Here is a 14,645-nt window from a genome sequence, read left to right as displayed (position 1 = left end):
GCTCAGGAAAGATGGCTCCAGAGCAAACTAATGTAGGCAGTAGCCAAATTGGCTGCTCACAACTTTAATGCCAGGAGCTCGAAAGGTAGAATTTTTGCTCACAGGACTCCACAGCTTAGAAGGAACATTGCAAGGCAGCCATCGTGGAGCCACTGCACCGGCTGCTTGACAAACGGGCCCCCTGGGTCTTGGGCCAGAAGCAAGCCACCACGTTCTGTTTCGTCAAAGAGCTGCTCACCTTGAACACGGTACTCGCGCACTTCGATGAAGCACTCCCAGTTGTCCTGGCCTGTGACGCGTCACCGTACGGAGTTGGAGCCATCCTCAGTCACCAGCTACCCGACAGCTGAGAGGTTCCCATATCCTATTACTCCCGCACCTTGTCCTCAGCCGAGCTCAACTACGTGCAGATCGACAAGGAGGCTCTGGCAATCGTGGCTGGCGTGCAAAAATTCCACAATTACCTCTACGGGCGACCCCTCATCATCATGACAGATCATAAACCCCTGTTTGGCATGCTGATTCCAGACAACCAAACGCCACAGATGCTGTCTCCTCGGGTGCTGCGCTAGTCCATCTTCCTGGCAGGCTATCAGTACAGTCTTTTTTTTTTTTTTTAATTGACTCTCCTGAAAAGGAGAGAGTTTTTTGCTTTTAATATCAGAAAAGGGGAAGGTATATAGCGGGACTAAGAAAAGGTTGAGTGATGCTCTTATTAGTATGTTAATCTTTTGTTAGTATTAAACAAATCTTCTTTTGGCTTCTTCTGCGAGTTGTCAATCGTCTTTCATCTTGATCTGTGGAAAACAAATATAAATGTTAATGTATTAGTAGTGCCCCTTTGGTTTATTGTTAGTAATGTCTTTTCATTCGCTTTCCGAACCAGTCTTCATGTTCTGGGCTGCCTTCCTTTTATGTCTCTCAGGTTGTAAGATGGACCTTTTTCCGCTCCTTAATCTTTCGGAGTTTTGTCCTCCCTCTCCGAGCCGCTGTCTCGTTCACTGTCCAATTCTTCCCATCTGGCAAGTGCTGCCTCCTCTGAGCTGGTGTGTCTCTTCAAAAAGTCTTGAGCTTTGAAAATGGAGTCAATCTTCTCCCTTTTATCTTTAAACTTGAAGATAAGTCCTTCTGGAATCAACCAGCGATAACTAATTTGGTGATTTTGCAAGAATAAGGTCAGTCCTTTATATGCCTTCCTCTTCATTCGAATTTCAAATGGAACATCTTTCAAAATTCTGACCGTCTGCTCTCCAATCTTCATAGGCGTTGACGAAGACGCTCTCAATATTTGATCCCGAATTCTCTGCTTTGTAAACTTGACCACCACTTCTGCCGGCAAATTATTCATCTTTGTAAAATTGGAATAGGCTCTGTAGACCAGATCCATTTCCTCGCTTATTTTATCCGCTTCCCAGCCGGTGAGTGGTGCCAAAGCTTCCGCTAAAATACTTCGGAGGTCTTCTTTTTCCAATTCTTTTATGCCTTGAAATCGGAGAGTCAAATTTGATTTTTCCATTTGAAGCATCAATAACTTTTTATCTTGCATTTCTTGATGCTTTCCCATTTTATCCACCTTCTTCTTGACCTTTTGAGTATCTTCTGCTGAGACCAGACATTTCTGTGCGATTTCTTCCATTTTCTTAGCTGTATCATTCAACTGGATCTGCTGGTTACTGAGACACTTTTCATGCTTGTCAACGTTTGATTTATTTTTTGCATTTGCTCCAGCAGAGGGCGCAAAAGCTCGCTCTCCTGTTGAGTGACAGCCGGCTCCAAGGGGCGAGAGCCAGCACCGGAAGTTCCTCCCAGCTTCTTTGGCGGCTTCTCCTGAAACTTTTTCTGCCCCAACATCTTTATTTTATTGTTTACTTTTTAAAAGTTCGTGCTTCCCCCCTCTTCTCTCTGTTAAATCAGTCTCTGTTTAGTCGGGGGGGGCCTTTCCCCCTCCTTCCCTGCGCTTTTTCACGGGGGGGGGGGAATGCGCTTCACTCCTTTTTCCCATTTCTGACTGGCAACTCACAGTTTTAGCCGAATATCTTCCGTTCAAACGCTTTCCCGCTTCATCACTCGGTGACGTCCGGCGGCTCTGCTAGTCCCTGTGCAGGGCACTACCGCGGCAAGGGCCATTGGGGCATGGGGCGAGCCTCGATTCCCGACCTTCGGGCTGGGAAAGAGGCACATCCCCTGAGCGCCCCGGATCGGAGCCTCTCACTGAGGCTCCTTAGGGTCTCCGCTTGTGCGGATTCCCCCCCCCTTGGCCGCGCGTGGGCGAATCACCTCCGGGAGCTTCCCAGAGTATCAGTACAGTCTTCACTACCACCCCGGGAAGTCAATGGGACACACTGATGCCCTCAGCCACCTGCTGCTGCCCTCCTGCAACCCGGACCCAGCTCCTGCCCATCAGATCCTGTTCCTGGAGGACCTTCCCAACCGACCGCTCCAGGTATCAGACGTCTCCAGCAGCACCGCACGGAACTGTGTCCTCTCCCTTGTTCTGGACTGGGTGGGGAGGGGATGGCCTGCCAGCCACACGGGCCCTGAATTTGCGGCGTTCTCCTCTGGACAGGACGAAATGTCAGCACACAAGGGGTGCCTGCTGTGGGGAAGCCGGGTCGTGGTGTCACCTCTGTTGTGGCCGCAAGTCTTAGCGGCGCTTCACGAAACACATCCAGGCATTGTATGGATAAAGGCACTGGCCCGCAGCTACGTATGGTGGCCCGGCATGGACAGCGAGATAGAGGACTGCGTCAAATGCTGACAGGCTTGCCAAGAGACCCGTCCAGAACTGCCCCGGGCACCACCCAGGCAGTGGGAGTCCACTCCTACACAAAATGGCTAGAGGTAGTCCCAGTCCCTTCCAGTTCGTCCCAAGCAGCAAACTGTTGCCTCCGGAGAATCTTTTGTATCCACGGAATCCCTGACACCGTGGTGTTGGACAACAGGACAGCCTTCACCTCAGGTGAGTTCCAACAGGACGGCCTTCACCTCATCAGGCACGTAAGGTCTGTGCCCTTCCACCCCACCACCAACGGTCAGGCAGAGCGGATGGTGAGGACCACCAAGGATGCGCTGCTGCGGATCGATCAGGGAGACTGGGACCACTGGCTCGCGACCTTCCTCTTTGGCCAGCGGGGGACCCCATTCCCCATGCACCTGCACCGACCGCAGCCCAGGGGAACTCCTCATGGAGCAACGCCTCACCACATGCCTAGACCGGATGCACCCGACCGTGCGGCGGAGCATCATGCGGCCCTCAAGTATCAAGCAGCACCCCGGGGGTTCTTTCTAGGCGACTCCGTCTACCCCCGGAACTTCTCCAGTGGCCCCACCTGGATTCCAGCCAAAGTCATATGAGTCACTGGCCCCCTCTCTCCTATATCTGTGTGTGCCTTACTAACACAGATGTAACCCTTTCTTGATATGATAGTTTTTTTTATTGAAAGGTATAGCCTATGAACAAAATCATACTCTTTAATGTTAGTCCTTAGATTCTAACAGTTTTATGTGTATGGACAGTTTGTGCAGTAGTATGTGAGAAAAGCAATTATTTTGATATAATTTCATCAATATAAAGGTAATTTAGAGAGATCACATGTATCTTTTACAAAGAGTATCTCCTGTACCTGTGTATGCCTTACTAAATAACAAATATATAACCCTTTCCTGGCATTACAGTTTTCTTTAGGGATAGCCCATGAACAAAATCATACTATATTAGATGTTAGTCCTTAGACTCTAACAGTTTTATGTGTATGGATAGTACTTTATACTAGTGTTCCCTCTAAGTTGAGTTAGTGTGAGCTGGCTCACAGTTTTTAAGCCTCCGTCTCACACATTTTTGTCTTGACTCAGGAACGATGGCTCCAGAGTAAACTAATTTATGCAGTAGCCAAATTGCTTGCTCACAACTTTAATGCCTGTAGGTCACAAAGTAGAATTTTGCTCACAAGACTCCACAGCTTAGCGGGAGCATTGCTTTATACTGATACAATTTCATCAATATAAAAGTAATTTACAAAGGCCACATATATGTTTTACAGATATATTCAGTTGGTGAAGATGAGACATCAGTGTTCAGTTTGGAGATTATTGTGCCCCGTGATTTGGCAGATGGATTTGTCAATAATAAACGAGAAAGCTACAAGTTCAAGTAAGTTAATATTCTACAGGGTTTCTTTGTGTTTAGTTTATTTTAGAGATTTTATATCATTTAAATGACAGAACTTGGTGATTTCTGTTGTATATGTTACCAGCTTCCCCACTCCCCTGGTTTCTGTACTGAAGATATTAACAAGTGGGAGGGGAGCTCTTGAGGGTGTGATGAGGTCTGGAGAAGCCCAAACCTCTTTGCCCTCTAACAAGCGTTCTGCTGCTCCCTGCCCTTTCACCAAAACTTAGCTAGTACGAGCCAAAAAGAGATGCTGTTGTCCATACAGCCCTACAGGAGCAGAACTCTTGAGTGCCAAGATCCCTTGGAATTAGCTGTCTCATGTCTTCTGGGGTCCTTAGTAAGAAGCCCTGGGAAATCACGTATCCTAGCAGTTTTGGTGCCCATGATCATGTTCCAGGACTTAATTATGGCCACAGTGACAGCCCTTTTCATCTCTACCACTAAAACCAGGTAGGTTTCAGAAGGAAAGGTTTGGGTTTGTTGGTGTCAGGACTGAAGTAATTAGTACTGTTTGTTTATTTGAAACAAATTAAATGAGCTCAAACTTCATAGAGTTTTGGGCACAACGTATAATTAGCTCAAAAGTTCTGAACTGGTGAAACTTCTACTTCAAACTCTTAAATCAGGGGTCCCCAACATGGTGCTCATGGTCGCCATGAAACCCACCAATATCTTTTCAGGCAGCTGTGAAGTATTTTTTGGAAGTTAGCAGGGCCACTAGGACTTTTGCCCAGCAAGGCTTCTAATTGACTATTGGAGATTTGATTGGCTGTGCAGATAGTTAAAATATTGCTTGACAGCAGGTGCTACCACAGCGCAAGGATCTGCACTGTGTTACTGAAGTTAAGCTGTGGTAATCATTTTGTGGCTGGCTGAGCCTCTCATGACAGCCATTTTGTGGCAGCCATTTTGTTGCTGAAGCCACCATGCCATGTCAGAGTTCCAAATGCGCCCACAGGTTCAAAGAGGTTGGAGACCCCTGTCTTAAATTATAAAAATCTCTCAAAAGACCCAAATTATAAATTTTCTCTTATATGGAACCATTTCAATAGGGAGCATGCATTTTCACATCTATCTATATAAAAGAAAGTTCCAGCACCGTAAAATCAACACCCAGGCCAAACCCCTGGACCTAGAAACATGAAATTCAGGGAGAGCACTCCTACAATGACGTAGATGCTCACTAAGAAGGGATTTTTAGAAAATTGACCCTCGGGGGGGTCTAAAGGGGTCACATGTGCTCCCCCCATTGCTTCCTATGTGGTTGCCAGGCTGCTGCCTCCTTGCACCCCCCACTCTCTGACTGGTCAGCTGCAGAGCTCAGTGTTCTGAGGTTAAAAAAAAGTTACAGGAGATTGCAGAGAGCTCATGACAGTTGAGAAAATCAGGAATGGCCAACTACCTGTGAGGTGCAGCAGTGTTGCTGGCCCAGCCTCCCCGATGCCTTCAATCATGCTCCCCCCCACCTCCTACACCTGATGGGTGGCTGTCTGTTAGTTGCAGCAGTGGGTGCAGGGTGCTTAAAGCCATCATGGAGCCTGCCTCGGCAGTAACGCCTTAGCGTCTAGCGCTAGCCTCTACAACGCTTACAATACCCCTCCCCTCTTACACTGGACAGGCAGCTGCCTGTCAGGTGTAGGAGAGGGGGTGGGATGCTTACAGCTGTCGGGGAGGCTTGCTCAGCAAGATTGCCTTAGGGCAGCTGCTGGCTCAGCCTCCCTGATGCCTTTGAACACACTCCCCCCAACACCAGACAGACGAGTGTCTGTCAGGTGTAGGAGCAGGGCCAGGGTACTTTAATCCATCAGGGAGGCCACCTGAGCAGAAACACCTTAGCAGTGCTGCTGGGCCAACTTCCCCAGTGGCTTTAGACACATTCCTGCATTCCTGCTCACCCCTCCTTCACCTGGCAGGCAGTTGTCTGTCAGGTTCAGGAGCAGGGGCAGAGTGTTGAAAGCCATCAGGGAGGCTGCCCAAGCAGCATTGCCTTAGCAGTCCTGCTGGCCCAGCCTCCCTGATGCCTGCAGACACGCTACCTCTCCTACACCTGACAGACAACCATCTCTCAGGGGTTGGAAGGGGTGTGGAGTCCTTAAAGCCGTCATGGAAGGTTGCTCAGCAGGATTGCCTAAGCATTGCTGCTGGCCCAGTCTCCTTGATGCCTTTAAGCACAATCCCCCCCCCTTAGACCAGACAAGCAGGTGTTTGTCTGGTGTAGGAGCAGGTCCAGGGTACTTTAATCTATCAGGGAGGCCACCCCAGCAGGATCACCTTGGCGATGCTGCTGGCCCAGCCTTTCCAATGGCTTTAGCCACATTCCCACCCACTATGGAAATGTACCCCAAATTTGTAGAAACGTGGTTTCCTGTATTAGGTTATTTAACTTCTCACAATGTAGTTTTTAGAAAATTGGTTCATATGAACTTGCTTAATATTTGATTGCTCAGATGTTGTTTTGAATACCTAGTTATGTACCCTTCTTAAATGTAACATAAATGAGAAAGATTTTTGTAAAAAAAAGTATGCCCTGCACCCCTCCTCCCACAAATATTCAATGCCCAGACCAAACCCCTGCACCAAGAAACCCAAAGTAAGGGGAGTGCATTCCTACCATGATGTCAACCCCTACTATGAAGAGATTTCTGAGAAACATGACCCCTAAGGGGGTAAAAAAGGGGCAAAAAAGGGGCAAAATGTGTTGTTTTCCATTTGTCTGGCAGGGTGCTGCCTCCCCCCCCCCCTGGTCAACTGTGTAGCTCAGAGTTCTAAGGTAAAACCTGCCTGATTGCACCCACCTCCTTCTGATTGCTCAGTTGTGGATCTCAATGTTTTAAGGTTAAAAACACAGTTAGAAGAGACTGCAGACAGTTGAGGACAGTTACAGAAATCAGTGATTCAAGACTCCTCAACAGACATTTCTCACAACAGCCAGCATTGCAATTGAATTTATGAATGTTCATGAGGAGATTGTAAAGGACCTTTCTAGGAGCCATTGTGATGCATGCCTCCCTCATGAACCTGAAGAAATGTCCACCACATCACCACTCCCTCAGACCAACTCCCCCTCTCACCTCTCATCTCTCACTGCCCCCAAGAAAGCTCCTGGCAAATGTTGAGCCAGGTACACCAGTGCTACAAGGAGAAGGTAACTTAGGAAAGTGGCAAAGTTCAAGAGGCTGCAGTTCCCCCTCAAGGTCTGCTTTGCTATGACCATTAACAAATCCCAAGGCCAGACACTGAAGGTGGCAGGAATTGACTTAACAGACTACTGCTTCCAGAGTGAGCTCACCAAGCAGCCTGGTGATCCTAGCACCTGAGGGCAGAACCACCAATGTGGTCTACAGAGAGGTCCTTCAGTAGAGAAAAAAACCAGGACGTATGTCTCACTTTGTTTTTTAAGCTACGATCTTCTCCACTAGAATTCCAACAACAAATATTACATTTCAAACTTCACATAATCAGTATTATAACTGGATTTACAGAATTTAAATACCGTAGCGAAGTATGGGTATCAGGCTAGTTTTATAGAGAGCATTGTTTTCTTACCAGGGTCTGATGGAAGTGTAAAACCTCTTTAAAGTGCTAAAATTTAGCTATTCATTTGTATTAGGTAATGGAAGTAGGGCACAACTGGTTATGAAATGTTTGCTCCTCTTCTACAATAACTTTCTTAAGAGAAGTAAGTGAAAATAACTAATGTTGATGCACTCTCTAATCCTAGGGTTGCTTATACAAGTTTCTGTGTGGGGCCATTTGGATGCACTGATCCCCTTGACAGTAGTAAAATACAGTTTTCTTTTTCTAAGCAGTATTATTTTTATGAGAGGATTTTATTGTACAGATTTTGTGAAAGCAACAGTGTTTACAGTCTGTGGATACAATAGCACAACAGCATAGTGTGGTAAAGACTACAGGGAAAACATTGTGCTGGGTTATGTAAGTCTAGTGATGTAAACATTGACTTAGTTACAAACATATTTTTTAAAAATATGAATCAAGTAGTGTTTTAAGATTCTGGATGACTAATTGTTTATAATTTGAAGATTTCAGAAAGTTTTTGATCAGGAAGCAAAACAAGATGAAATTTTTGAAGCCATTGCTAAGCCAGTTGCAGATTGGTAAGTATGATTCTTTTAAATGAGCAATTGTGTGAGATTTTCCATTAAATATATTGCTGATAATCGCCTCTGTTATTGTTTGAAAAGCCGTTTATATATTCAGTGGTTTCTGTCAGGCAGTGTTGTGCAAAGGTTAGAGTGCCAGACTACGATCTGGGAAATCCTAGTCTGAATCCCCGCTCTGTCATAAAAACTTTGCCGGGCAATCTTGGACTGGTCACACTCTTTTGACCTAACTTATCTCACGGGGTTGTTGTGAGGATAACATGAAGGAGAGAACAATGTAAACAGCTCTGTGTCCCCATTAGGGAGAAAGGTGGGGTATAAATGAAGCAAAAGAAAAAGTGTCTTTCTAAAAGTTACTGGGTTTTCATCAGGTATATGGCTGATGCGGCCATATACCTGATGAAACATTTCTATTTTACAGGCCTTGCAGAACTGGACCAGATTTTGCAGGGCCTGGATCTCATCTGGAAGGGCATTCCATCAGACCGGGGCCAGAGACGAGAAGGCTGTGGCCTGGGTTGAGGCTAGGCTAATACCAGAGGATTATTATTCATAGAGTGGAATGTTCTCTGGGGGGTGTACCAGAAGAGACAGTTCTGAAGATATGTTGGTCCCAGACCATGTAGGGCTTTGAAGGTTAAAACCAAAACCTTGAATCTGATCTGGAGCCAGTACAGCTGGCGGAGCACCGGTTGTATGTGGGCTCTAGATGGAATGCTTGTAAGGACATGTGCTGCCGTGTTCTGGACTAGTTAGAGTTTCTGGGTCAGTCTCAAGGGTAGTCCTGCGTAGAGCGAGTTACAGTAGTCTAATCTGGAGCAAAGTAGGAGATCTGAAGCAAAGTAGGAAAGATATCCTGCAGATGGCTTCACATTTAGAGGCAGTATATTCTAAGTACCTGACAGGCAGTCATCATCATTAGCCCCCCAAATCTCTATTGGCTTTCCCTTCTTTGCAAGTGATCTACCTGGCTTGTTAGTAATTGGGCTTTTTTCCATTGCTGTGTCATTGTTTTTGAATCACCTTCTGGAGGCTGTATGTTAAACCTCCTTCCCGTTAGCTTGTTGATGGACCTGTTATTTTGGAGGGCATTCTGTTGAGAATTGTTGAAATTATATCAAAATCCATAGGATTTCTATTACTGCGGCAAAAGGATTGAGATTGCGTTTTATAGTCAGAATTTTATTTATTCATTCATTTAGAACATTTATATACCGCCCTTTTGACCCAGATAGGGTCCCCAAGACAGCAAACATCAGGCATTAAAACATTTAAATATAAAAAATAACATTTAAAATGTGTGTGTGTGTGTTTAATAGTTCGATAAAACATGCAAACAAACACAACCAGGAGGGATGGCCAATAAGAGTTTTATTGGGGGTATGCCAAGTGAAACAAACAAACAAAAGTCTTCATCTGCTGGCAGAAGACAATGACAGTCTCCTTGGGGAGGGTTTACAAAGTTTAGGTGCCACAACCGAGAGGCCTTTTCTTAGGATGCCACCTCTCTAGCCTCAGATGGCCAGGGCACCCAAAGCAAGGTTTCTGAAGATAACCAGAGTGGACAGGTAGGCTCAGCATGGTGCAGTCATTAAGAATGGTGGACTCTAAATTGGAAAACCAGGTTTGATTCCCCAGTCTTCCACATAAAGCCTGATGGATGACCTTGGGCCAGTCACAGTTCTCTAACTCACAAGGTGTCTGTTGAGGGGAGAAGAAGGGAATGTGCTTGTAAGCCTCTTTGAGACTCCTTAAGGAGGAGAAAAGTGGGGTATAAAAGTCTACTCTTTTTCATATGGAAAAAGGCAGTCCGTAAAGTATGCTGCATAGGGCTTTACAGGTCAATACCAGTTCCTTGAATTGGGTGTGGCACCAAATTGAGAGTCAGTGTAAAAGAATGGAGTGGTATGGTCCCAGTGACCCCCTCCAGTCAACATTCCGGCTGCAGCATTCTGTACAATGGAGGCTAAGGAGGCCGACTGGGAGAAAGGGGGAAAGCAGAGCAAAAGGGCAGAAAACTGGGACCACAGTGGAGCGGCGAGAGCCCCCTCATACCCAATCCTCCTTCTCTCAGCCCTCCCACCCCAGGGAGATCCAGCCCAATCAGAAGTGCAGCCCCGAGCGTAGGAAAGGTGCTGCCAGCGCCTCAAAGAGCTCAGAACAACACAATCAACACCTGGGAGATAGTCCAGGGCCCCAGGCAGGGCCAGGGGAGGAAGGACCTCTGGCTTGAGGGGAGGCCACTCAGTGCTCACTCCGGGGTCCCCCACCACCTGCGGGCTAAGTGTGCCAGCCTGAGTCCTACTCTGCTCAGAAGGCAAGCGCAGAACAGACAGGCGCTGCTGCTGGTGCTGGCAACAACCAGGGAAGGGCCGGTGGGCAGGTGGAGGGCAGCAGAGGTGCCCCGCCAGGCCCGTTGGGGAGAGGCTTACCTTGCGGGGCGGCGGCTGCATTGCTCCCCATGTGCCCCAGCTCCGAGGCCAGCCCAGAACCGCCATGCTCCGTCCCTTGCTCAGGCCTACCTCCCCTGGCTGCTCCACTGCCCTCCAGTAGGAGTCGCTCGAGGGCACCGGCCCCTTTCCACCAGGCGCCCAGCACCAGCTCCGCTCCTGCGCCCTGCCATGTGGTGTGCCACCGCCTTCGGAATCCACGGGTCTTCCCCCCCATTCAAGGGCACGAGAGCTGCTGGCTGTGGGTGCCAAGTTTCTATCAGAAGGCGAGGCGGGTGCATCCCCCTTCCCAGCGGGAGAGAGTGCAAGCCAGATCTTCTATGCACTTTCCATGGCCCAGCACCATGGAGAAGAAGGCAGCCAAGGAGGAGGGCGAGGCCGAGATCCAGGAGCTCCACGGGCCCTGGTACTGGCTCAGCAAGTGGGGGAAGCACTCCCTGGCTGAGGCCAGTGGAAATGCGTGCCACGGAGAGAGGCCTGTAAGCTACTTTCTAGAGCTCGTTGTATTGCTTCTACAACGAGTTTTGCTACTAGTCATAAATAAAAGCTTTCTTGTTTGATTAACTGTGTGGGCTGCATGTCTAAGGGAAAGAAGCACATACACACAATTTAATATCTCAGTCTACACACATATATTATAAGGTATGAATAAATGGTGGCAACTAGTGATGGGATATAGTGTTTGAGCCCCAACTATGTGAGTGAGGATTGATTATTAAAGGGGGCTGGGCTAACCTGTCAGTGGATGTCTCTGGGAATGAGAAAGGGGACCTGAGGTATAAGATGGTCATGACTCTCTGCAGATTTTAAAAGAGACAAGAAGGGTGGCAAGTGTGAAGTCCTGATCTACGTATAACCCATTTCCTAAATAAGAGAAGTTGTAGAGGGTAGTAGGCACTCTGTTTGAGTGGAGAAGGGCTGTGACACCAGGCCATGCACCACAGTGACAAGATCTTTCCTACCCAGGAAGAGTCAGAGATGGCTCACCAGTCAAAGTTGGTGAAAGGTGTCCCTGGCCACCACTGCCACCTGTTTATCCAACAGGACACTTGTGTCCCGCAGCATCCTCAGGCTTCAAACCTACTCCTTTGGGGAACTGCAACCCGTTCCAGAACAGGAGTTGCCCGACTCTTGGGTCAAACCTCCCCCCAGTGGCATCTCCATTTTGTCAGGATTAAGTTTCATCTTGTTAGCTCTCATCCATCCCCAAACTGCCTCCGGGTACCTATTCACAGTTTCTGCAGCCTCCCTGGGATCTACTGGAAGTCTGTGTAGTTAATTGCTGTTATATAGTTTAATATCTTTTGTTAGCCTCCTTGAGCCTTACTGGAAAAATGTGCGATAAAAATGCCCTAATAGTAACAAAAGTGCCCTATTTATAAGTTTTCTGACTGGTTACTATAGAGACAGAATGCAGCTTTGGTCTTGGTCTAATCACATGTCAGATCTTATATGTACTTTTAATTTTAAATAGTTTCATCAACACTGTCACAGATTAATATTAATATTACTTTTTACAGTATTTTAACAACTCTGACTGTCAGAAAGGTGCCTTGAGCCAAGAGGAAGTGGGGTGGGGGAACACATACATATTTTAGTAAATAAGTGTCTCAAGGGTTAATTCTTTTCACTCTGATTGTGAATGTGGGAGGGTGGTTAAAAAGATCTTGGACATGCGTCCGGTGTATATGCCCTTGGTCTCTACTTGTGGCACTCTGATTTCTGGATTACATGGCCTGCTCTGTTTGGGGACCTAGCAAATTGCTACTGACTAGGGTCTATATATGCAGCAGTATGTGTGCAGTTAAGGCGGTAGAATGGACTGCAGAACTTCAAATTGCAGATCATATTTTCATTTATCCTCTACTAAAACAGCTTTCTGTTTTTTAGGAAAACTGTGACAGAAGGGAGCAGCCAGGGCTAGAACCTTTCTTCCTAGTATTTTATTTACAAATGTGTGTGTGTGTGTTTGTGTGTGTATAGAATTATTCAAAAATAAGATGCACCACTTGTATCTTGAAGTGGTGTTGTCTACTCTGTGACCTCAATCTGCTGCATATGTAGGCCAGGTCTAATTTAGTTTTGTACAAGTAACTTCTTTCTAAGCCTCACCTCTCCTGCATATGGAAATCTGATGCCATTACAGATGGTTTTTACTGCAGTTCCCTTATTAAAGGTTACACTTTTGCCCCTGCTTGAATGACATTACTGGGCTAGATTTTGTGGTTTCTTATGTGCAGAGATGAATTTACTAAGAGTGAAAGAGTGATTTCTAGTTTATTAACAATGTTTTATACTTCTGGCATTTATGTATAAGTAGACCTGACTTAGATAGCCCACACTAGCTTGATTCTGACAGATCTCAGAAACTGAGCAGGGTTGGGCCTAGTTAGTATTTGGATGGGAGACCACCCAGGAAGTCCAGAGTCACAAGTTTGCAACACAGAGGCAGGCAGTGACAGACTGTCTTTGAACATCTCTTATGTTGAAAACCCTGTGGGGTTGCTATAAGTTGGTTGCGACTTGACAGCACTTTCCACCACCACTTGTACGTACATTGCAAATAATTGTGATGAATGAATTTACATTTTAGAGTTTAAGTAGGATAGGGCAATTATTTCCATACTAGGAATAAGGCTCATTGTGGGGAAAAATACAACGAGCTCTAGAAAGAGGGTGGGGTCAATGATTTTGTATCTTGCAGGCAGAGTAAACACAGAGGAGTGTTTTGCGGTGTAAAAAACTAATGTGGGATTTAGCTCCACAGGTGAAGGAGCCATGTTACACATCTGTATATGTACACACAAAGACAGAGGTGGAACTAAAAAACAGTGAAGGGAAATCCTCCATGTGTGGCCCTGTGTTTACACTGGAACTGGATGGATCCCCATGTCATAATCATCAGATGAGCTGTTATCTAAATCCCGCAATTTGTTTTTTAGCTGACACCATTAGATTTTTCTTATTCAACTGTATGTGGATTCTATTTTGACTTGTTTCCTTTTCCCCCAAATATGGTTTTACACAATGTTTTGGGGAAATAACAAAATAAATGTATTAAATTGCCAGTCCCATAGCCAGCAACGGGACCTCTTCTTATGTTTATGTTCTTTCTAAACTATGTTGCAATTTACCCCTTTGTTCTGAACTTATTATGCTTGTTTCCAAATAGTTAAGTAACACTTTTGTACTATTATTGTCTGCAAAACTGCAGGATGTTTTTGCTTGCTGGTAATTGCAGTTATATTGCAATATGGTTTATTATTTAAGTAATAGTGCAGTTCTAAGCAATGCTATATCTTTCTAAGCCTGTTTATTTTAAAGAACTTTGAAAGGTGTAACACTGTTTAGGATTGCACTTTGTAAGTATATGTTTAAAAACAACTCCTGTGCACATTTCCAAAGTGTGCATTTACAACTGTGTTAATATTCTAAAGTGTCCTTCACTGAGTAGTCCAGCTGCAGTTATATATTTCACTCTATAATTAAGTATGCCAAAATTCCTTTATAAATTAGTTTAATTATTACTATTTTGGAATTGTGTGATGATTCATAATAATGTTTTTGTTACCTTAAAAACCAAAGGCTGGCATGTTATTCTGGCAGATGATTGTTTCTGGAAGCTCAAATGGACATATTCTTGAAGGGAAAAGTAAAGCTGTAAGTGGAGAGTAATCAGCTTCACTGATGTGTTTCCAGAAAAGTAACACAACAGAAAACGCCGGTGAAGTTTTTAATCAGCATTCCAAAACTACTTGTCATATGATCACATGAAAACTAAATCTGATATTGCAACAGAATAAATCTAGAGCAATGTCAAAACAATAAGAGGGGAGGACATATTTGATGCTAATTAGAACTTTCTGGTTCTTTGCTGGCAGGATGAAGATTTGAATCATT

At 45.7% G+C, this 14,645-nt stretch overlaps 1 protein-coding gene across 1 annotated transcript in view; it reads left to right on the top strand.

The window, feature by feature from the left end:
* KIF6 (kinesin family member 6) overlaps nt 1-14,645 on the top strand; it is a 295,241-nt gene that overhangs the window by 3,978 nt on the left and 276,618 nt on the right. The window contains exons 2-3 of the mRNA XM_015425506.1: nt 4,041-4,150; nt 8,215-8,289. Of these exons, the coding sequence (XP_015280992.1) occupies nt 4,041-4,150; nt 8,215-8,289 (185 nt within the window). The remainder of the gene's footprint in view (nt 1-4,040; nt 4,151-8,214; nt 8,290-14,645) is intronic.

This window comes from Gekko japonicus, unplaced genomic scaffold, assembly GCF_001447785.1.
Source record: "Gekko japonicus isolate JY-2015 unplaced genomic scaffold, Gekko_japonicus_V1.1 scaffold506, whole genome shotgun sequence".
Taxonomy (NCBI): domain Eukaryota; kingdom Metazoa; phylum Chordata; class Lepidosauria; order Squamata; family Gekkonidae; genus Gekko; species Gekko japonicus.
The sequence above is the reverse complement of the archived record's forward strand: the minus strand, read 5'-3'. Positions and strand labels throughout refer to the sequence as shown.